Here is a 23126-nt window from a genome sequence, read left to right as displayed (position 1 = left end):
TCAGTCTACTCTTCATTTGATCAGAAACAGTTTTCACAGCTTGTACGTTTTCTTTTTATAAATATATGTAAGCAATGAGCCAAATTTAGTAATGCCAACATACTGAAGGAACAACATTTGTCTCTTATATATGATACACCTATATATGCACTGTCAAAGATACTTGTCTTTGAGTGAAGATTTAAGGTGTTAAGACATATAAATAACTGCAACTTGAATCTGTACTGAAGCTCAGTATTTGACACAGAGTGCATGTTCAGTGCTGTAATAGCTAATAATGATTAATATAATAACTATAATATTGGCCATATTATATTTACATTACCAAAGTGATATGACTTTAGTCTCATGAACAACATCAGCTAATTCTTATTTACTAACTAATCTTGAAATAACTGTTCAGTACAGAAATGAAGCCCAAAAATCATGTTTTACTGTCCTGTGGTCTCAGCCTCAGATACTTATCAAATCACACAAAGCTCTTGTAGAAATAAACAAACAAATGAACAAAATATGTTCTCCTTCATTTCTGTCAAACCAAGTTGTATGACACGTTTCCAGCGGTTAGTATCACGGTTGCTAGGTAACCTGGGAAGCGCGACAGAGACTAGACCGTCCCATACAGACAAACTTGCCATTTATTTTGCAAATTGAGCTCAACACTGCCCCTAGCGTCCTGGAGCACTTCCGTTGTGTTTTGGAATTTGCATGTGTTTTGGGGTTTGCATGTGTTTTGGAATTTGCATGTGTTTTGGAGTTTGCAAGTGTTTTGGAGTTTGCAAGTGTTTTGGAGTTTGCAAGTGTTTTGGAGTTTGTACGTGTTTTTTAGTTTGCAAGTGTTTTGGAGTTTGTACGTGCTTTGTCTCTAGGGGCCACCGTAGTATTTGACTCAGAGTTTATTATAAATTTCTATTCCGAAAAATAAGTTTATCCAATGTTTTTGCATTCAGTCCATTGCGTTTTTGACACCATTTCCTCAGCTTTGGAAAACACACGCTCACAGGGCACAGATGAAGCTGGGGTACACAAAAACTGTAAAGGCAGGTGGAAAAGGTTCGGATAAGATGTCTTCCTATTCCCCCTGTACGTTAAAGGATCCTCTGATCTTGGAATGTTTCTCTCCAACACTCTCCACAATACTAAGGGATTGTCTTTTATAAAAAAATAAAATAAAATTCAGGACTGCCTGGTCAAAAACAGTCTTCCTAGATGCTTGATTTCAAAATAATAAAACATATATTAATGAAAAAAAATGATGACAATGCTGCTCAATGTCTATATAGGCCTAGCTGTGTTCATTCTCCGTGTGTTTGTCTCCTCATTTTCATGTTTGGCTCTGTAATGCCTAAACATTGAGGAGGTGCTTTTGTTTGTGTAAGAAAGCGCCGCAGAACAGATGCGACATTTAACCTGCATAAAATGTAATGAATACTTTACACTGCAGGTCACATTGCTGTTTTTCCTATTCTGATAGATTACACTGAAACAAAGACAGACAAACAGTTACCTTATTTGCAGTTAAAAGATTGAAATGATCCCACGCAGCAGAAGCTTTTCTTTTTCTTTTGGGCTCCATTTTTTTATGGAGAGATATGTATTATCTGTTTCTTTGCGAGAGTAATTTTGTTTTTGTTGTTTTGGTGGCGACACATTCCGTTGACAGATGCAGATGTGGTACCTTTTAAACACAGTTTAGAGCGTTGGCAATGAGCGATACAGCAGCTGTATCGATCACGTGACTTTTTCTTAAAGCGACACACGCACCGATACAGGTTTCGCTCTGTGAGCTTGATACATGTGCCGGTGCGTCAGTGTTGCTGGACCCATCACTAGGTGGTACAACACAGTTGCATCTGGTTGCAGCTGCAGACTCCAGTGAGAGAAAGGAATATTTTAAAGGAAAATAGATTTAACATCGTCTAAATGGCTTTGCTTTTGTAATAATTACATTTTGTCAGAAGGAGTATTCATTTTAATTAGGATTTATGTGGATTTGTTTTGATAGTACAGAATAGGAACTTGTTAGTTTGCTGGATGTGTGTATTATGGAAGTTTAAGGAGGAAAGCTTACTCTGTAATTCGGAGTTAACCAACCAGATGACACTATTCAAGACCTAGAGAGGAAGAGTTTGAGAGATGAAATTCCAGGATCTGGTGTGGACACACACTCTATACTAATGCAAGACCTATTAAGGTGGGTGAAAATGTCATGTGAAGGCTGTGTGCAGGGAGGAATGGTGGTAAGGAGGACGCAAAGTGCAAACTAATTGAGGCAAAATGTGAAATTAAAACCAGCTTTAATGCTGAACTAAAAAGGAACAACACTGAAAGTTACAAAATAAACTCACATAGGCAGACAGAACACACATTACAAGATGAGGGTAAATCGCAACACAAACAAACGAAAACACGGGGCTTAAATACACAGAGGAGCAATCAGGGAATGGGAGACAGGAGGGAAACAGCTGGGGCGCATCAGGGCTGACGAGACAAAGGAAGCAAAACCAGACATGCTAACATGAGACACGGACTTTCAAAACAAAACAGGAAACACAGACTGAACTTACAGACAGACTCACAAGCAGACACTGCAACAGAGTAGTGATGGGATTTCCGGCTCTTTTTAGAGAACTGGCTCTTTCGGCTCAGCTCACTAAAAAGAGTCGGCTCTTTCGGCTCCCAACCGGCTCTTCAGGTTGTTTTGTTGCTTTAATTAATTTATTATTAACAACAATGTAAAATTATGCACAAAAGGAATTATTAATGTAAAAAAATAAACCGTGGTTTTATTTATATATATTTACATACGGTGGCCCCTAGAGACAAAGCACGTACAAACTCCAAAGCACATTTCTAGCGTTAACTGAACTTCCCTGAGTATTTTTTTAAGTAACAATGTTACTTAAATTTTATAGGAAGGGAAACGTCTGTGTGTGCCTTGCCAAACACAGCCACAGCATTGAAGCACAGTTGGACAAAATATGTGACTTACAATCATTTTGCCAACATGAAAGCCAGTGGCAAGCTGTTTCTCTGAACTACTTGGTGGTTCAAAGAAACAGCTAAACACACACAACTGTCTATTCAACACTTTTTCTCTTTCAGCTTAAAAGAGGATGTGAAAACACCCTTTGTCTTGACCATTAAATTTACTGTACATGTTGCTAGTTTTAGTTATTTTTGGCTTATTGAATATTGATATTAAAATAAAACGGTAACATAGACATTGTGAGATTTCCTTTTAAATACAACTTATTTTGATGCACGTAAAAATATTACTTATGTGAACTCTGCAATATGAAGGCGTGTATGAAACTTTGAAATCTGCTAAAGCCCCAAGAATGTCAAAGTATGTGATGTGTGCCAGGCAGGATGAAGAACCCAAAAGCAAGACACATACACAAAGGAATAAACTCAAAACGGCAGCTTTATTGCTGTAGAAAAACTTGAAAATAAAATACAAGAAAACTAAACTAGAAACTCAAAACATGTAGCGCAAACTAGAAAACCAGGAAACAGAGAACCAGAACATTACCAGGAGCATGGAAGAAAAACACAGCACCGTGAGGGGACAACGCAACAAAGAGCAAAGGACGACACATTAAATACACAAAGGAGGGAAAGAAAAACAGGAGGGAAACATGTTTCTTATGTTTCTTGAATTTACACACCACTGTTGCTTGTGAAGCTTTCACTCACATGTGCTGTACCAGTGTGCCAGTAATGTGATTTCAGATCATTTGTGGCCTACAGTCGGGTAGTTGCCTTTGGATTTGTTGCTACTTCTGTTTTGAATGTATACATACAGTGAGACATTAAATGCAAGGGACAGCAAAAGATCAGCAAAGTACACAAAAAAGAAACTTTATGCCACAGCCAAAACTTGCAGCCACGACTGTGCATGTACCACACACTGTCAGTAACATGAGGTTTCTTCACCAGTTCCAATTCCTTAATTTTTACCAGCTTCGAGTTATCAAGAAAAAAAAGAATACTCTCTATGCAGAGATTCAGCAGTAGAGGGTCTTTTTTAAGCAAATAAAACAGCTGCATTTCTCAGTGCTTAAGTAGTGAGAAATACATTTACATAGTGTGATATAAGATGGTGCTTTTACTGAAGCCAGTCTTGCTCAGTAACATTTAAACGTGTGCTGAGAAACTTCCTTATATCTTGGTGCAAAAACAAGGAAGAAACAGAAAATAGAGACGACTAGGGCAGTCAGCTGAGATCACTGTGGAGAGAAGAGAGAACGAGAAACACAGGAAAAAGGTAAAAAATAAATACAATTCCACCTTTTCTTCTATATGGCACTGCTGACAAAAGTTACTTGTGCTGGACAAAAAAACTGGTGGACTGTTTCTACATTTATTTCTGTTGTTGTATTAATTAAATGATACAGCTATGTATTAAGACCGAGTTTATACATATGACTGCTAGCAAATTATGTGACATCCTTTAAGATAATTTGTGTAAAATGTGGACAATCCCTTGTTTTAGTTCTGCATCTTTACATCATCTGCGTTCAAGTTTCTCTGTGGAGGGATAAACTGAACGTGTCACATATCGAACATTTGTTCTCATCTGGGGTATTCTGCTTTTCTCTGAGAGCAGCAATGCTAAAAAACATTTTGACTCTTCTGTATTCTTGTAATTAGGTTGCAAAACTGGTGGAAGACAGCAGTCTCAAGAATACTGTGTTATCCTTTGTGAACAAAAACTAACAGCAGAGGCTGCTCCTCTGCTGGACAAGTTATTCTGTGGAGGGAGAGACTGAATGTCTCGAGCATCGAACATGTTTGTGCTCATCTGGGCAAATCTGTTTTTCTCTGTAAAAGGCAGCATTGTTGGCACAGGTTTGTATCTTCTCCTTTCATGTAATTCTACTATATTTGTATTTGATTTTTTTTATATTTGTATGTAACACTCTTTTTCTGAAATTTATCCAGATGATAAGATTTTATTAACACTCACAATTCATCATAAATTTGTGCCTTTACTATCATCTGTTGGCTTTTTAACAATTAATTTAATCTTTTGTGAAACATGTCTCGAGATACTGTTAACTAATATCCAGGCAGATTTCATAACCTGGATATAATACACCATGAAATGTGAAAACTATAGTTGCTGTATATAGCACAAACAAACACCTTGTGTAAAAAATACAAGTTACTGTGATATATCATTATATTTATCTTTCCCTTTGCATTAACAGGTGCTTCAGCCTGGGGCCAGCAACACTGTGACAAAGGATACTGTGTTACTCTGAGTGAGCGAGAACTAACAGCAGAGGCTGGACTCTGTGTTGTGATCCCGTGTTCTTTCACTACTGCTGATGAGTTTACACCCAAACATACAGTTTGGTACAAATGTGAAACATCTCAACACAGTTGCAGTGATGATGAAATAATATTTCACAGCAACAAAAACACAGACAAAAAAGCTCAGTCTGGGTTTGAAGGACGAGTCTCACGTTTGGAGCCTGATGTGAGTCAGAACAACTGCAGCATAATCATTAACGATCTGAAAGAGTCTGATTCTGGATCATATCAGCTCAGAGTTACTGGTGAAATGAATGGACAACAAGATGGATTCACATTCATTCCAAGAGTAACTGTCTCTGTTAAAGGTATGAAAAGCTATTCCAAGGCCAATCATGTAGAAAAAAGTCATGTATAATAACATATTTAGGATTTTTATGGTCTTAATGAAGTATTAACTCTTCTGGGGAATTGTTGACCTCTATGGTAGCTGGTAGGAACTGCAGCAGTTCCTGGCAAAACGACCCTTTTCACTAAATAGCTTATTATTTGAACCCAGATTAATGTGCTAGATGAACTTCCGGTAGTTAATTTGGGTTCATTAATGCAATTTATTTCCATAAGGTCTTAGTCAGAAGCCCACAGTAATGACTCCCACACTGTCTGAGGGACAGCAGGCCACACTCACCTGCACTGCTCCTGGTCTCTGCTCTGGATCTGTTCCTGAAATCACCTGGACATGGAGAGGAGCAGGAGGGACTGAATCTTACATTACAGGAAACAGGACTGACTTCAACACTGACAATCCGACGACTTTCACACAAAGACACATCTCAACTTTGACCTTTAATCCTTCAGCTGAACACCATAACACCAGTGTCACTTGCAAGATCAACTTCACAGGTAGAAAATCTACAGAGGAGACTTTGACTGTACATGTAAACCGTGAGTACTTTGCAACCTCCTATTTATTGTTTGCATTTTTTAAAATCTATTGAATCATCAGCAGATTCTGAAAAGGAAATAACATGATTGTAAAATGTGTATTTTTATCTCACAGATATGAAAGAAATTACAATCAGTGGTGTTACAACTATTAGGGAGGGAGATGTTCTGAATCTGACCTGCAGTGTTGACAGTTTCCCTCCATCTCTGATTGTGTGGTCTAAACTTGGTTCTGACACAAACTTGCACAGTTATTCTGGATCAGCCAGGCTTGTCATTGAGAATGTGAAACCAGAACATTCTGGACAGTACATCTGTGCAGTTACATATATGAACAATACCCTGAAGAAGGATGTCAATATCACAGTGATATGTAAGTACAAAACTTTGTGCTTTTAAGCAGAAGATTTTTAGCAGTGGTCATATTCGTTTCATCTGGTACCTGAAATGGTGCATTTAAATTAGTGTAATTCTTTTGAATAACTCTTACAGCCACACCTCATTAAATATGTGATATCATCTCAACATCTGTGTATATTGGCTTTGAAATGTTTAGACAGTGATACCACTGACGACTTGTATTTTTCATAAATGTCAAAAATGTCATTTAAAATAATTTTGAAAAGTTGAAGACGATGTACAAATGTACATCTTATTATTTATAGATGTAGAGTAAAAATTTGCTTAGAAAGAGAAATACTGTAGACTGCACTATACAGGGGAAGTAAGAGGAAATGTATTAGGAGCCTTTTGAAAACTATTATGATAATGTACAATGACCAAATTGTAATTTGCATTTTATTGATGTTTGTGGCATTTTACACTTTGCATTACTTAAACACACGCTGTTATCATTCTTATCCTGCAAGTTAACATCTACACAGCTTTGCAAGATGTGATTTTTTTTTATGTTTTTTGAGGGGCGTTCGGGCATTTTTCTGATTGAACAGAAAATGGCAGTGCAACTTGCCCTCTCCTTAAATATACCACTGAACTCACTGAAATGTATTTTGCAGATAACAGGACACATCAGATCATGGGGAATACAACTGTTAGGGAGGGAGATGTTCTGAATCTGACCTGCAGTGTTGACAGTTTCCCTCCATCTCTGATTGTGTGGTCTAAACTTGGTTCTGACACAAACTTGCACAGTTATTCTGGATCAGCCAGGCTTGTCATTGAGAATGTGAAACCAGAACATTCTGGACAGTACATCTGTGCAGTTACATATATGAACAATACCCTGAAGAAGGATATCAATATCACAGTGATATGTAAGTACAAAACTTTGTGCTTTTAAGCAGAAGATTTTTAGCAGTGGTCATATTCGTTTCATCTGGTACCTGAAATGGTGCATTTAGATTAGTGTAATTCTTTTGAATAACTCTTACAGCCACACCTCATTAAATATGTGATATCATCTCAATATCTGTGTATATTGGCTTTGAAATGTTCAGACAGTGATACCACTGACGACTTGTACTTTTCAAAAATGTCATTTAAAATAATTTTGATAAGTTGAAGACGATGATGTAGAGTAAAAATTTGCTTAGAAAGAGGAACACTGTAGACTGCACTATACAGGGGAAGTAAGAGGAAATGTATTAAGAGCCTGTTGAAAACTATTATGATGTTGTACAGTGACCAAATTGTAATTTGCATTTTAATGACATTTGTGGCATTTTACACTTTGCATTAATTAAACTCGCGTTGTTATCATTCTTATCCATTTTTCTGGTTGAATGATTACATGTCAGTGTAACTTGCCCTCTCCTTAAATATACCACTGAAATCACTGAAATGTATTTTGCAGATAACAGGACACATCAGATCATGGGGAATACAACTGTTAAGGAGGGAGATGTTCTGAATCTGACCTGCAGTGCTGAAAGTTTTCCTCCATCCGTGATTGTGTGGTCTAAACTTAGTTCTAACACAAAGCTGCACAATGACACTGGATCAGCTACACTTGTCATCCATAATGTAACATCAGAACATTCAGGGCAGTACATCTGTACAGTAAAACATCTGGACACAGCTGTGCCTTCATATGTTGATGTAACTGTGACTTGTAAGTAGATGGCATGTATTTTTAACCTGAAGTTCACTAACATTATAGCTTGCAGCGTGTCCTGTTTTATGATTCTGACTACATGTTTACAGGGCATACAAAGATACAGAATGGCTCAGGATGTGTGCTTCAGTCTGAGGGTTTGACCTGTGTGTGCATCAGTGAAGGCTTTCCTTTACCTAACATCACATGGCCTCTGTTGAATCACCACACTGAGTACTCTGTCATTACTAGTGTATCAAACCACACAGTCAACAGCACTGTCAGTCTCACTGTAAAAAACCATGGCAACAGCACTGTTGAATGTGTTAGCAACAATGGAAATGGAGAAGTAAGAGAGAACCTGCTGATCAATAACAACTTGTCCAAAAAAGATGGTAAGTTTTGTTTGGTTGTTGCTGTTGTTTTAAATTAAAACCCTTTCTGTAACACTTTTAACCACTTGACATTTTTACTACCATTTTTGGACCCATGTAATCTATGACCTATGTAATTAAGACAATCATTAGACTAGCCATTAGGTGTGCTGTATATAATTCAATATGTGAGTTAACAGGTTTTTCATGTTGTTTCCTTCGAGTGCAGAGCCGTCATCGGGTCTTAGGTGGCAATTTCTGGAAATTATCATTGCATTTTTGATTGGTGCAGTTCTTTCATCAGGTGTTTGCTTTTTGGCAAAAAAGTGCTACAGGTACAGAATTTATTTTTGTAGTTATTATTAATGTTTCCGTGTAGATGCAAATTAAGATTCATTTCGACATTGTTTCTGTAAATATGCCCTTTTCTACAGGAAAGAAATGACGAGTTCTGGACATTTGAATGACACTTTTGTGATGCTGACACGTCCAGATGACCCACTGGTATTTATGTTGATTCATCTTTTTTGATATAACTTAAAATAATAAAATGGGTTTCTGCACAAATATCTTGCATACATTTGGAAGAAGTCTTACTGCTGCTGGTAATCCACACTGGATTCCACTGGATAAAACTCATCATTTCAAGGCATAAAAATAAAAATCTTTCACATCTCTGTGTTACATAAAGGCAGATGTATATGCATAGTATGTAGATAGGAATCTCTCTCTCTCTCTCTCACACACACACACACACACACACACACACACACTGAACCACCTCTTATATTAAAACAAACCACCCCACCAAACTAACCACTCACTGCACAGCGCTATCAGGTGAAACAATAATAAGTCAGCTCAGTCCATCAGGACTACACTAAACAACAACACACAAGACAGTGTCAAGCAAGACAGTGTCAGGAAAGTTGATTGTTTTCCAGAAATGAAAAGCCAATCCTTTAATGAACACTACATATTATACAACTTTAGATAGGTGCATCATTGAAAACATGGGCTGACAACAAGGCATAGCTGTAATGGTAGGCAGAGGCTTCAGAATAAAGTGACGCTGCCTTTATTCTGCTAGGCGACGTTTAACACTGCCTAGCAATTTACAGGTGCACCCCTTACACCAGCACAACGCAGGAAGGGACAGATGGAGAGAGAAACCAAACAAATAGGATAGCTTGACTTAGAATATGGCGCAGAACTCACACCCTTTGAAGCATGAAAGAATACACACTAGATAAATGGATAGTTTGCACAATGTTGGGCTGCCTGTAGCTGATAAATGACTGAAACAATTTACTTTGTACCTATCAGATATATGATGGTCAAGCATTACAAAACAACCAGACCCTGAACTCAAACAGTGGGACAAAAGAAGTGGAATATGCCACCATTGATTTTTCCCTGTTAAAAACAAAGCCAGCAAGGACGCAAGAAAGCACAAAGACGGAGTACGCTGAAATAAAGAGGATAATAAAAAAAGAACAAGTAGATGATGATGGAGACGACGGTAAAATGTTGGAGGGGGAGATGAAACACTGTGAACCAGAAAAGAAGGAAGGGGAAGATGAGGCAGTGTACTCCACTGTGAATGACATAATAGATGATAATTGAGGAATTCTTTTGTATAGTTGCTAAGGATAAATATTGATCTCTTCAGATGTAATTGATGGATGGATAGATTTCCATTTTGTGTTTGAATTAATTTTTGAATTAAAATTTCCTCTATGTTGTAAACTTCACAAATATTAACAAATCAAATCTTACAGGGATGAAAATGTTACCTCTGAATATAATGCTCTGCAATAGTTTAATGATTACACATATTAGAAAAATGTCATGGTTAAGCAATTTTTAGATGTCTATACTTCTTTACTATAAAATCTTGCCCAATGACATTTAGCTGTAGTAGTAAATATAGTGGCTTAACTTTTTTTTACTGTATTCTTGATGTATTTTGCAGATTTTTAACGGTTTAAGTTTCCATTTGGCAGATGGCCAACACTGACATTGTCTGGCCACATATATTTGAAAGTGTACAGCCAAAGTGTGACAAATGATCTTTGGAGTTTCCTTTTAGTGCTTTCACAAAATGCCATTTTAAACCATGTTTTTTGTACTTTGTATTCTTGCTGAAAAATGTACGTCTTTTTGCTTAGTAAATTTATTTTTTCCCTGTCTTGCATGAGATCATTTATTTTCTTTTTGAGTTTTTATCCGACACGTTCATCAAGTCAGAATGTTTATTTTGACCAAATCATTTGTTTTATACTAGCTTCAGTGGTTCTAATGCTAATGTCAAAAGTCCCCGAACACTCCTTAAGTACACAATAACAATGCACGTGTAAGGGTTCCTAAAAACAATATACAAAAGTCTTTATAGCTTAAAATTACAAGCAGTCTGCATGCTCACTTTCAACAAGCACACTACAGTTTACATATTATTTGGGGCTGTTTTTAAGTTGCTTGCTCAAACAACAGTTTTCTCATTCCAGCAGTCAAAATCAGGTTATGACAGTAATGATGAAATTCCCTTTTTTCAGTATGGTAACGTATTTCCCTACAAAACAAAGCGTGCAACATTTTCTTCAGGAAAGGCATATCAGTTCTAAGACATGGCCAACAAGTGCTTAAAGTGCAAAGAATATAAACAATTTTTGATTTTATGGCTACAAAATATCAACACTCTTTATATATTCATATACTATTTATTTTCATTTACTTGCCTCTAACAAGGTTTTGCATTCATCCTGAGCAGTATGCGCCATCTAGTGGCATCTTTGAGTAACATAAGTCAAGTACAACCAAACCCAGCATCTGTACTTAAAGACACAACAAAATTTTAAAAAACTCATCCTGCTTTTAACTCAAAATTATCTGTGATTTTTACATGATCATAACCTTAAATATTTTTTATAGCTTATGTTTTTAATTTATCCACACATATTATTAACCCTTAACACACTCTGTACACATGATTTTAACCCTTAGCGTTATATTCCTGGTGTGTCATGGTTCTTTTATACTTTACAGATAAGCGGACCACCTCTGCATCCTCACTAAGGGTGGTTCTTTTATGTTTGTTTCAGTTTTCAGCCCCTGAAGTTGCTGCTTAATCTTTGCTTATAGCTCCTTCTGCAGAGGTCCTCATTCCCATCTCCTCCAGATGTATTTTAGGAACTAGGAATTCCTTTAAGGCAACACACTGAGATAAATTTCCAAATTACAGGCAGAAGGGTGGAGAAGAAAGAAATGGAAGCATAAAATGTGAGAGAAATGAGAAAAGGCCATACTCTCAATAACAGCCATCTCCAGATTTAAATGTCATGAAAATGTTGTTCATGCTTTTGTTTTCTCTGCTACTGTAGATTACTTCAGCTCTTTTCAGCAGCACATTTTCTCATTGGTATTAGAAAATAGACCAACATACTGCAATCCTGGCTATTGACTTGGAATTGTCACTCATTCTTTTTAAAGCATGTGGTATCTCGGCTCCAAGTTAAAAGCACCACACGTGTTGACCCTATAGCAATCTTACATTCTCCCCTCACTTTTCTATTTTCTTATACAAGAACTCAAGAAAAAAGTTCAACTCAAAAAAAGAAAAGAAGGAAACTCTGGCCTTTCTGTTCCAGAAGGAGAGTTCATTTAAACCCTGAGTCAGTCACTGGGGTACTTTAGATCATCTGAAATTGTCCAACAATTCACATGCATTTCATCTGAGATTTTAGAAGCTGCCTTCTGGAAAAAGTACCAGAGCATCCGGGCCCTCACTACAGGACTACGGAAAAGTTTCTTCCCCCCAAGCTGTCAGACTGGAATGACACACACACACACACACACACACACACACACACACACACACACACACACACACACACACACACACACACAATGTTACACCTCAAGCTTAACAAGAGGTTTCCATAGATACAGCGAGCACATCAGTGCCTTATATGGTGTTAAAATACACAGTACAGCTGTCACACAATACAAATACGTTACACAAAAAAAAAAAATGCTGAAGTATTTGCAGAGATGTTGTATGCAGCTGAAATGGGGAAATGCTGAGTGGCATTCTTTATTTTATTTTGGGCATTTTACTCCATTTAATCTACCATTTTAATACATGCAGTTTTTAGTCTTTGACAAAGCCCATTAATGGCAATATAGTTGTTCTATTTGTGGGTTACTCTGTTGAAGTCACAGAAAAAAAATAAAAAAAATAAAAAAAACACAATAATCACAATGATATGATTTTACTGGTATTTAAATTCCTCAAAGAACATTTTTCCTACTAAACACTAATTATTCAATCAATGAAATGAAACATATGTATATCATACATATGTGATATGTATGATACGTATGTGTGATGTAATAATAACTTTATCAAAGCCAGTCTGTAAAGTTCAGTGTTATGCTGATAAACATCTGGGAATCCTGTTGCAAAACGAAGGAAGAAATAGAAAAAAGTGAGGAACAGAAACTTTGAATTAAAACGTCAGCACAGATCAGTTCGGACAGAAGAGAGAACAAGAACAAGACAAAAATAGGTAAAGATGGTTTTCAAGTTTATACTTTAAACTGCAGATGAACCATATTTTGTTATATTATTTAACCAATTTTTATCTTATTTATTTTATACTAAACTATTATTGATCTCACTGCTGTAATAACTATGAGTTAACTGTGTATAATACATTGATACAGATAACATAAAACTGTCCTGTTAAGTGCTTAACTATATAAAGATTAAGTCTTTGGAGCAGCCGTAGTCCTCGGTAAAGGATGTACACATCATAATTACAACATAAATAAGCATGTGACATAAGATGTGACTTTCATGAGATGTGTGACTGTAGCTGGAGTCTTTCATTTAATGTAATTTCCGAATGTTTATTTTTAGCATTAATACAAATTTGTCCAGTGGAGGAAGAGATTCAACGTGTCGAGCATCGGATATCAAGCATGTCTGTCCTCATCTTGGCAGCTCTGCTTTCCTCTGTGACATGTAGCAGTGCTGACATAAGTTTGTATCTTCTTCTAAGTAACCTCCTAATTCAGCTGATATTCAATAATCTTTTAACATTTGCATATAAAACTGTTTCATAACATGTATCCAGATTATAAATGATCTATTATCAACCAGAATTTATGATAATTTAGTATTATTACTGTCTCAAGTAGTAATGTATCAAGGATCAGACACGATCTTTTACTGTTTGAAACTAAAAACTGTCTATTTTTTTATATTTCCCTTGCATTAATAGGTGCCTCAGCCTGGGGACGACAACACTGTGTCAGTGGATACTGTGTCACTCTCAATGAGGGAGAAGTAACAGTAGAGGCTGGGCTCTGTGTTGTGATCCCGTGTTCTTATAGGACTGGTGATGGCTTTACACCTAAACATATAGCTTGGTATAAATGTGAAGTATCTGAACCAAGATGTGGTAATCCAATCATGATATTTCACACCAACAACAGCATTAAAGTTCAATCTGGGTTTAAAGCCCGAGTGTCCTTTTTGGAGCCTGATCTGAGCCAGAACAACTGCAGCATCTTCATTAATAAGCTAAAACAGTCTGATTCTGGATCATATCACCTCAGAGTTATTGGTGAACTGAATGGAAAACCTGATGGATTTTCATTCTCTCCAAGAGTGACTGTTTATGTAAAAGGTATAAAAATGTAGACTAAAACAAAAACATGCTTGAAGTCTTAAACACCCTAAATGTATAACCAAAAATCAAAAATGAATTGTTTCCATTAGGTTTTAAGCTGAAGCCCACAGTAATGATTCCCACACTGACTGAGGGACAGCAGGCCACACTGACCTGCACTGCTCCTGATCTCTGCTCTGGATCTGTTCCTGAAATCACCTGGACATGGAGAGGAGCAGGAGGGACTGAATCTTACATTACAGGAAACAGCACTGATTACAAGACTGAGAATCTGACTGATGCAACACAGAGTCCTGTCTCAACTTTGACCTTTAACCCATCAGCTAAACATCACAACACGAACGTCACCTGTAAGATCAGTTTTACAGGTGAAACAATTACAGAAGAGACTTCAACCTTGAATGTGAACTGTGAGTACTTTGCTACAAACATAAAATGTTGTGAACCTTGTTGAATTGTACAACTTTTGGGGAGAAAAATGTAAGGAAGTTATTTTTTTTGTCTTTTTGACTCATAGACTTGAAAGAAGTTAAAATACGTGGTGTTACAAGGGTGAAGGAGCATGAATCACTGAATCTGACCTGCAGTGTTGAAAGTTTCCCTCTATCTCTGATTAGGTGGTCCAGACTTAGTTCTGACACAAACCTGAAAAGTGATTCGAGATCAGCAACATTTATAATCCTAAATGCAACAACAAAACATGCTGGACAGTATGTTTGTACGGCTCAATATATGAACAATACTCTGAAGGAGAAAGTCACTGTAAGGGTGATGTGTAAGTTCACAATTTTGTGCTTTCAAAGAAAAAAACAATTTTTTTAAACGGTCTTCTGAAAAAGAGACAGGATTACTTTCATAAAGAACATTCCTGGAAAATGAATGTAGTTATAGAAATGGAAACATTGTAAATATTGTATGTATATTCAAGAGAAAACCTCCAGTGAGATTCTACAATAATCAAATTGTCCTTTAAATGCTGATTGATAGAAAATAACTGTGCACATGTTAAAGACACTGTATCAGTTTAGTTTGTTGTTAACATTAGCATCTACAATTTAGTGCAGAAGCTCACTCATATTTTTGTGGTAAATGGTTATATGTTATTGTCTCCTTCCTTAAATAAACCAAGTAAATGTGCTGCACAGATTACAGGAAACCTCAGATCGCTGGGAGAACGGTCGTTAAAGAGGGAGATGTTCTGAATCTAACCTGCGGCATTGAAAGTTTTCCTCCAGCTCTTATTGTTTGGAAAACGTTGACTTCCAATATAAATCCTTACAATGGAACTAACAATGATCTGTACAATGACACTGGATCAGCTACACTTGTTATCCAGAATGTGGCAGCAGAACATTCTGGACAATATGTCTGTGCAGCAAAACATCTGGATACAGTTCTAACTGTAAATGTCAGCGTAACTGTGACTTGTAAGTAGACGGTAATAATCTTCTCAGATCTGCAGTTCACTAATACACATACGTTTATAAACCTGACAGGTAGTCAGCTTCGGTATTGTTTCTGATAGATGAAAGACCATTCTACCTCTTTTTGGTGTTTCAGTGACTATAGTGGAGAGCACTATTAGAGAAAAATAAAGCCAAAACAGAAAATTTCCCTCAGTGTGAAAAATATTGGATCCTATCACTGTATGGATCAAAGGTTATTTTTTAATGGGTTTTTTTAGTATTACATTCATTGTTTCATCCCACTTTACTTGTGTGTCCCACAGATAAAAGGAAACTTCAGATCACTGGCGATACAACTGTAGAAGAAGAAAATGTTCTGAATATGACCTGCAGTATTGAAAGTTTCCCTCCAGCTCTTATTGTGTGGAAAAAAATTAGTAGTAACACAAACCTTCATAGTGGAACTTACCTGTATAATGACACTGGATCAGCTACACTTACCATTCCAAATGTGACAGCACAGCATTCTGGACAGTACATCTGTACAGCAAAACATCTGAATACCACCGTGACTTCTTATGTTAGTGTAACTGTGACTTGTAAGTAGACAGTACTAACCTTCTAGTAAAGTTTAGAATTTCACATAATTGTATAAACATGATAGGTAGCCAAAAACCTTGATCTGTATTGTTACAGTAAGCCTGTTTTAAATGTCATGACATAAAGATAAAGGTGGGTAAGAAAATAGAAATACATTTTCAAAAATAAAACAGTAGTTATCAGGCCACAATGCACTGCCAGAGCAGCTACTGTACAATTTGGCATTGTTTCTCTGGAAAACTACTGGAGCAATGGAACAGTTTTTTGAAAGACATTCCCTCTTTTGGTGTTAAATTTATATTAAAATATTTTTGTTTTAGCCATTTCATCCTTTCTTTATTAAATAAATTACTAAAATGTGTTTCACAGATTCAAGGCAACCTCTGATCAATGGGAATACAACTGTTAAAGAGGGAGATGTTCTGAATTTGACCTGCAGTGTGGACAGTATCCCTCCAGCTCTTATTGTGTGGAAAGATCCTATCTCCAACACAAACCTTCATATTGGAACTTACACTGATCTGTGCAATGACACTGGATCAGCTACACTTGTCATTCAGAATGTGACAGCAGAACATTCTGGACAGTACATCTGTTCAGCAAAACATCTGGACACAACTCTGATTTCTTACATCAATGTGACTGTGACTTGTAAGTAGACAGCACTAATATTTCACTATAATATATTGGAAAAGTAGCCGTACTTTTATTTAAAGGTATAATAAAGTGTTCCAAAATTTAGAGTGTGATGTCCCTTCAACTTTTGAATTGTTAAAAGAGAAATAGAGGTGAATTGGTAAATTGAAAGAGAGATAACATAGATGATCTTATTATGACCCTTCATCAATACAAAATATCATATCATCAAAAGTCCACATTAATTAAAACACTTCCTAAAATGTTTAGACCAAATTATGACTACCTTACCAGCATATGTAAGTACTAAACACTACCCCAAGGAAACTTATTATCGATTGATTTGCCACTGTATTAAAAAATTGATTTTAATTGCATTAATGTTATTAATGACATTACTAACTATTATTCCCAAGGATATTCCCTCTTTTAGTGTTTTGATGTGAATAATACTGAGCAGTATGAGGAACAAGGAAACTTAAACCATGCCAACAAAAACATGCTGCCTATTTTACTTGAGAATGGTCAGACATCATCTTATCGAAAGATATTCCCACTTTCTGTGTTTAGGTATCTTGAATAATTATTTTGTTTCCCTCCATACTGTAAATAACGAGGACATTGGTGTCCCTCACTGCATCATCAAGGCAAAAATAAAGCCGAAACATGCTAGCCAAAATGCCCCCTACATGGAAAAAGTATTGTACAAAATCACTCTCTGTGTCAAAGGTTTTGTCATCCATTAGAATATTCCAATATTTTTGTTTTAGCCATTTCATCCTTCTTTATCTTAAATAAATTACTAAAATCTGCTCCACAGATTTAAGGCAACCTCTGATCATTGGGAATACAACTGTTAAAGAGGGAGATGTTCTGAATTTGACCTGCAGTGTGGAAAGTATCCCTCCAGCTCTTATTGTGTGGAAAAAACCTAACTCCAACACAAACCTTCATATTGGAACTTACACTGATCTGCACAATAACACTGGATCAGCTACACTTGTCATCCAGAACGTGACAGCAGAAGATTCTGGACATTACATCTGTACAGCAAAACATCTGGACACAACTCTGACCTTATATGTTGATGTGACTGTGACTTGTAAGTAGACAGTACCAATCTTCTACTATATTTAGGTCAGCTGTGTTCTCACCTGTTTCCATTCATTGTCAATATGCAGTGTATTTAAGCCCTCAGTTTCCCTCAGTTTCTTGTCTCGTCATTGCCTATTCCTTATGTGTGTTGTCAGTTCAGTCCACTTAATCAGTTTAGTTCAACCTTCCATGTTCTGTTCATCCCATCTTTATAATAAACACCATGCCCATAGTCAGTCAGTATGTGTGTCCTGCATTTGGGTACTCTCTTTCCATTCCCAAACACCTGACTCTCAAGAAAACGTTCCATAGCACAGAGTGTGATTTGCCTTCAATGTTTGAATTCGAAAAAGAGAAATACAAGTGAATTGAAATCTAATTATGGATGAGATACCAATATTACTTCTATTCCCAAGGATATTCCCTCTTTTAGTGTTGGGATGTGAATCATGGAGAGCAGTATGAGGAACAAGGAAACTTAGTCTTTCATGATTCTTTAAAGGTTATCTTGAACAATTCTTTTTTTGCCCTCCATATTATAAATTGCTGAATTCTGTTCCACAGATAAAAGGAGACCACTGATAACTGGGAATACAACTCTTAATGAGGGAGATGTTCTGAATTTGACCTGCAGTGTTGAAAGTATCCCTTCAGCTCTTATTGGGTGGAAAAAAGTTAGTGACAACACAAATCTTCAGAGTGGAATTCACACTAATTTGCACAATGACACTGGATCAGCAACACTTTTCATCCCAAATGTGACAGCAAAAGATTCTGGACAGTACATCTGTGCTGCAAAACATCTGGACACAATTGTGACCGTAAATGTCAGAGTGACTGTGACTTGTAAGTAGACAGCACTAATCTTGAATCTGAAATTCATATTCATACCAAACTCACAATTTACTTTTTTTTATGATCTGGCATTTCTTTTTACAGGGCTATCAAATATTCAAAATGGTTCAGGATGTGTGCTTCAGTCACAGGTCTTGACCTGTGTGTGTATCATTGAAGGGTTTCCTTTACCTACCATCCAGTGGTTGCCCCTCAAGAACAACACTGAGTACTCTGTCATTACTGCTGTGTCAAATGACACAGTCAACAGCACTGTCAGCCTAAATGTAGAAAAGCATGGCAACATCACTCTTGAATGTGTCAGCAACAATGGAAATGAAGAAGCTAAAGAAAAATTCACAATCCACAACAACTCTAAAAAATATGGTATGTTTTCAAATAAACAATTTTTGACCGCAACAATTATTTTTTTAGTAACACATAAGAAAACATTTAACTTGTGCAAAATATAATGAAGTAAAAATGTGGTTTTTTTCCATGTTGTTCCTTTGAGTGCAGAGCAACCGTTAGATTTAAGCAAGGGATACCTAAAAGTCATCGTTGCCTTTTTGATTGGGACACTTCTTACAGCAGTTGTTTGCTTTTTGGCCAAAAAGTATTACAGGTACAGCATTTACTTTTCTAATTATTATTAGGTTTTCTCTGTAAATAAGGCTGAACATGAATTTGCTTCTTAAAAAATATAATTCTCAGAAAAAAACAGAAGAGCTCTGGAAACCTTCATGAGACTTTGGAGATGGACAGACGTCAAGATGATCCACAGGTAGTGATGTTCATGTGGCATTTTTTTTAATATAACTGGTATTATATGAGTTTTTGCTCACATGTCTAGAATGCTGAAGTGGCCATATTTACACTTTATTGATTAATATTTCATAATTGTTTTTGCACTACTAAAAGTCTGCAAAGTTGCAAAGATCCAAAGCTTTTGAAATTAAAAACATTAAAACCAATTAAAATAAACCAAAGTACTGCATGTGGATTATAGTGAAGTTTTAACTTTTTAAGCATTGAAAGAAGTTTCATTTAAACTGTAAAAAAGGTTTCTACAATTTGAAAGGAAATGGGCCATTTTCATTCCACAATGAACTGATTTCTTTTACATACCCACCATTTGTCTGTCCGCCAAGTTTAGTTCAAATTGAGAAAGTTAATTTGTGCATAATTTCACTAACAGATCAACTGAAAACATATGCGTTAGAAGAGAAATAACTGCTCATAATGCCAGTTATTTTGCAAGTGTTAAAGCCTGAAAACATTTTTATGAATTGTGTTGGGATTCAGTTTGAAATGTGTATGGTCAAACTATAACGTTTTGTTACCCATGCTCATAGAGTTATGACTACAGATACAGTACAATTAAGGTTGTGTGCCAACCAAACAAATTCACTAATCATAGCAGACTGGACTTGCACACTAAGCAGGAAAAGAGATGCTTTATAACACTGAAACCTGCAGACTTATTCTGGTGAACCAAAATCTAATCATGAACCTATAAATGAGCAAAAATGCATCTTTAACAGCCATGATCAAAAACAACAAATACAAAAACTGCAAAGCATGACAGTAATTCAAGATTCAACGTTGCATCAAGTTGATTATCAGGCCAAAAAAAGTCACAACAATTTAATAACAAAAGAATGTAAAGATACCAGATAGAAATGAACAACTAATATTATTTACTTTCTATCTAACAGGTATATGATGGTTCCCTATTAGAAGAAAATCAGACTCTGATCTTAAACAGTGGACCAAAAGAAGTGGAGTATGCTGACACTAATTTATCCCTTTGAAAAGAAATAGTGCCAGGGAAGCATTAAGGAGGAAAGTGATAAATGATGCTCAAATTAAGAAAGTAGTACAAGAAGAAGGTGGAGATGATGGTGGAGAATAAGGTGAAAGAGGGGGAGGTGGTGGTACTGGAGATAAAAGACTGTTTTCCAGAAAAGGAAGACGGACATAAGGATAAGAATTTGTTTTAAATCTCCATCATGGTCAGGAAAAAGTGCTTGTGGCCAATATGGTTTTTCAGTTTCAAAGAATAAATAATCAAATGTTCCAGTGTCAGCTTGTCTCTCAAATTATCCGAAATAGCATGATATTTTAGAAAAATGTCACAGTTGATACAAATTTTAGATATGTCTTTATTATATTAAAATCTTCAGTTTAATCTTAGTCTTAAGTCTATGTGTTGTGGAATGATTTTTTCCTGTTTTATTGTTGAGATGGCAAATGCCCACCCTGAGATTGTCTTGTCAGAAACATTGAAAAGATATAATTAAAAGTGTGTACATTTATTTACAGTTGCCCTTTTTTACCATACAGCTACTTAATATTTTGTTCTCAGTATTTTGTTCTCAGTAATGTATTTTTCCCAGTTACCAAACTTCATATCTAAGGTCATGTATTTTCTTTTCTCTGAAAACCTCCAGCTTGTAAGAAATTTCCTTATGTTATGTTGGCATGGGTATCCACCATATTGTTCCAGTGGCATTTAAAATTGAATGACATAAATTTAATTTATACAGAGCCAAATCACTGTTGCCTCAAGGCATTTAATATTGTAGGGTAAAAAATCCTAACATATAAAACTGAAAAAAACAAAACAAAACAAAAAAAAAAAACAGTGAGATTTGACACTTTTGTTTGTAGTGAGTTTTTTTTCTCCTCTACCCTTCACACCATTCACCAATAGGGGGCAGTGTAACCCAGCAGCGGTACATGACAAGTCAGATACTGTGGAGTTGTGATCCTGGTGCTGCTGCACCATGTCTGATGGTTTAGTCAAAGTCAGAACACCTATTCATGCTGTAGCAGTCTGAATTGTGTAACACAAGCAAATACAGGATCATATGTCATAGGTATGTAGTGGAGAGGAGGGCCCAAATGTAATCTCACAGATAGACTGAGTGAAACAAACAAGCCGTTTATTTAGGCTGATGACCAAAATACAAAAAAGGTGAAACACAAAATACAAAAGGGAACTGAAAACCTCTACTTACAGAAATAGCAGACTTACCAAAATAAAACAGGAAGTGAGATAACTGAAGGGGGAAAACAGTCACATGAAAAGACTAAGTGCACCGGGCTTGAGACAAAGAGGGGAATAAAACCAAGGCAGCTGCTAAGAGGGTAACTGCATTGAGTAAGAGGGGCAAATACAAGAGTCAACATAAACATTAGGCAAGCCAGGAATTTATAATACTTAAATAAACTAAACTGGAAAACAGACCCAGGTCCATGTCATTGCAATCAGTTTCTGATTTTATGCTTGTTTGCACTGCAGACTGTTTCAACATGCAGGTCTAAAAATCACGGGGGGGGGGGGATAAAATAATTTAGCAGAAAGCAGGGACATGCAAACTGACTCTGACTGAAACCTAAAACTATATTTAAAAAAAAGGCAAATAATTTCCAGAGAAATAATGAAAATCTGAACCGCTTGCTAAGAATTCAAAACCACAAACCCAAAGAGACATAACCGAACAGAGAATATTTAATAATAAACATGAATTCAAAGTTGAAAAACTTTTTCAGTTTGGGTTTTTTTTGTAATTATGAGTTGATGATGACTATTTTATTATATAATATAGAGCATATATAGTGTTACAGGGGTGCACATAAGTGGTGCGCATTCGCTGTCAAAATAAAAGACGCGCACCAGATAAGAAGTTGCAACGTGCGTTTGCGTACATATAAAAGTCACTGTTTTTGTCTGCTGGGATTTTCACGGCATATTCTGCACCACATCTCTGTGCGTTCATCATTCGTTTGAAGCCAGTTCACCTCCTGCAACCACTTTTCCTAGAATACGCGCTTCTTTTGCGGTTCGGGCTCCTTCTGACATTTCTTTGGAGGTGGAGGAACACCAAAGTAATTGCTTAAAGGAGCTTGCTTCTTCGACATCTTTAAGAGTTCTAAACAAATGTCTGTCCTCAACCAGAAAATCCTATTTACGCAAACGCGCGTTCTTATCTGGTTCGCGTCTTTTATTGTGCGCACCTGCGGACCACTTATGTGCACATCAGATAACTTCATAAAAGTGAATGTGTCGTAATCCAGTTTGAATGTATCACACCCTTCCTGAAATCTTACTGTAAAAATACGGAAGAAAGGAAAAGGAGAAGCTTGAAGATTAAAAGTCAGCAGACTTTCACTGTGGATAGAAGACTGAAGAAGAAATAGACAAAAGAGGTAAAAAAAA

General features: G+C 36.3%; 2 protein-coding genes across 4 annotated transcripts; both read left to right on the top strand.

Annotated features, from left to right (window-relative positions):
• Nucleotides 1-4218: 4218 nt before the first annotated feature.
• On the top strand, nt 4219-10279 carry LOC113032099 (sialic acid-binding Ig-like lectin 12). The gene is made up of 11 exons (XM_026184763.1): nt 4219-4270; nt 4657-4854; nt 5217-5630; nt 5887-6207; nt 6323-6580; nt 7224-7481; nt 8021-8278; nt 8371-8655; nt 8864-8969; nt 9069-9138; nt 9961-10279. The coding sequence occupies exons 2-11, from the start codon at nt 4776-4778 to the stop codon at nt 10258-10260; spliced, it is 2349 nt and encodes a 782-aa protein (XP_026040548.1). The 5' UTR covers nt 4219-4270; nt 4657-4775; the 3' UTR covers nt 10261-10279.
• Nucleotides 10280-13180: 2901 nt separating this feature from the next.
• On the top strand, nt 13181-23106 carry LOC113032544 (sialic acid-binding Ig-like lectin 10). Of its 3 annotated transcripts, none has more exons than XM_026185522.1 (14): nt 13181-13202; nt 13556-13678; nt 13920-14327; nt 14420-14740; nt 14848-15105; nt 15476-15757; nt 16060-16335; nt 16706-16987; nt 17793-18074; nt 18632-18913; nt 19007-19288; nt 19421-19526; nt 19616-19685; nt 23034-23106. In XM_026185522.1, the coding sequence occupies exons 2-14, from the start codon at nt 13618-13620 to the stop codon at nt 23052-23054; spliced, it is 2931 nt and encodes a 976-aa protein (XP_026041307.1). In that variant the 5' UTR covers nt 13181-13202; nt 13556-13617; the 3' UTR covers nt 23055-23106. The 3 variants fall into 3 exon arrangements, with proteins under 3 accessions (XP_026041307.1, XP_026041306.1, XP_026041308.1); XM_026185521.1 differs by lacking the exon at nt 23034-23106 and adding an exon at nt 20620-21219; XM_026185523.1 differs by lacking the exons at nt 17793-18074; nt 23034-23106 and adding an exon at nt 20620-21219.
• The last annotated feature ends 20 nt before the right edge of the window (nt 23107-23126 follow it).

This window comes from Astatotilapia calliptera, chromosome 11 (assembly GCF_900246225.1).
Source record: "Astatotilapia calliptera chromosome 11, fAstCal1.2, whole genome shotgun sequence".
NCBI classification, from domain to species: domain Eukaryota; kingdom Metazoa; phylum Chordata; class Actinopteri; order Cichliformes; family Cichlidae; genus Astatotilapia; species Astatotilapia calliptera.
This window is presented reverse-complemented; position numbering and strand designations above follow the sequence as displayed.

Coding starts and splice junctions, on each gene's coding strand:
- LOC113032099 (XM_026184763.1), top strand. CDS start 4,776: ATGTCTCGAGCATCGAACATGTTTGTGCTCATCTGGGCAAATCTGTTT. Junction 4,855..5,216: donor AGGCAGCATTGTTGGCACAG/GTTTGTATCTTC, acceptor TTGCATTAACAG/GTGCTTCAGCCTGGGGCCAG. Junction 6,208..6,322: donor TTTGACTGTACATGTAAACC/GTGAGTACTTTG, acceptor TTTATCTCACAG/ATATGAAAGAAATTACAATC.
- LOC113032544 (XM_026185521.1), top strand. CDS start 13,618: ATGTCTGTCCTCATCTTGGCAGCTCTGCTTTCCTCTGTGACATGTAGC. Junction 14,328..14,419: donor AGTGACTGTTTATGTAAAAG/GTATAAAAATGT, acceptor TGTTTCCATTAG/GTTTTAAGCTGAAGCCCACA. Junction 15,106..15,475: donor AGTCACTGTAAGGGTGATGT/GTAAGTTCACAA, acceptor TGTGCTGCACAG/ATTACAGGAAACCTCAGATC.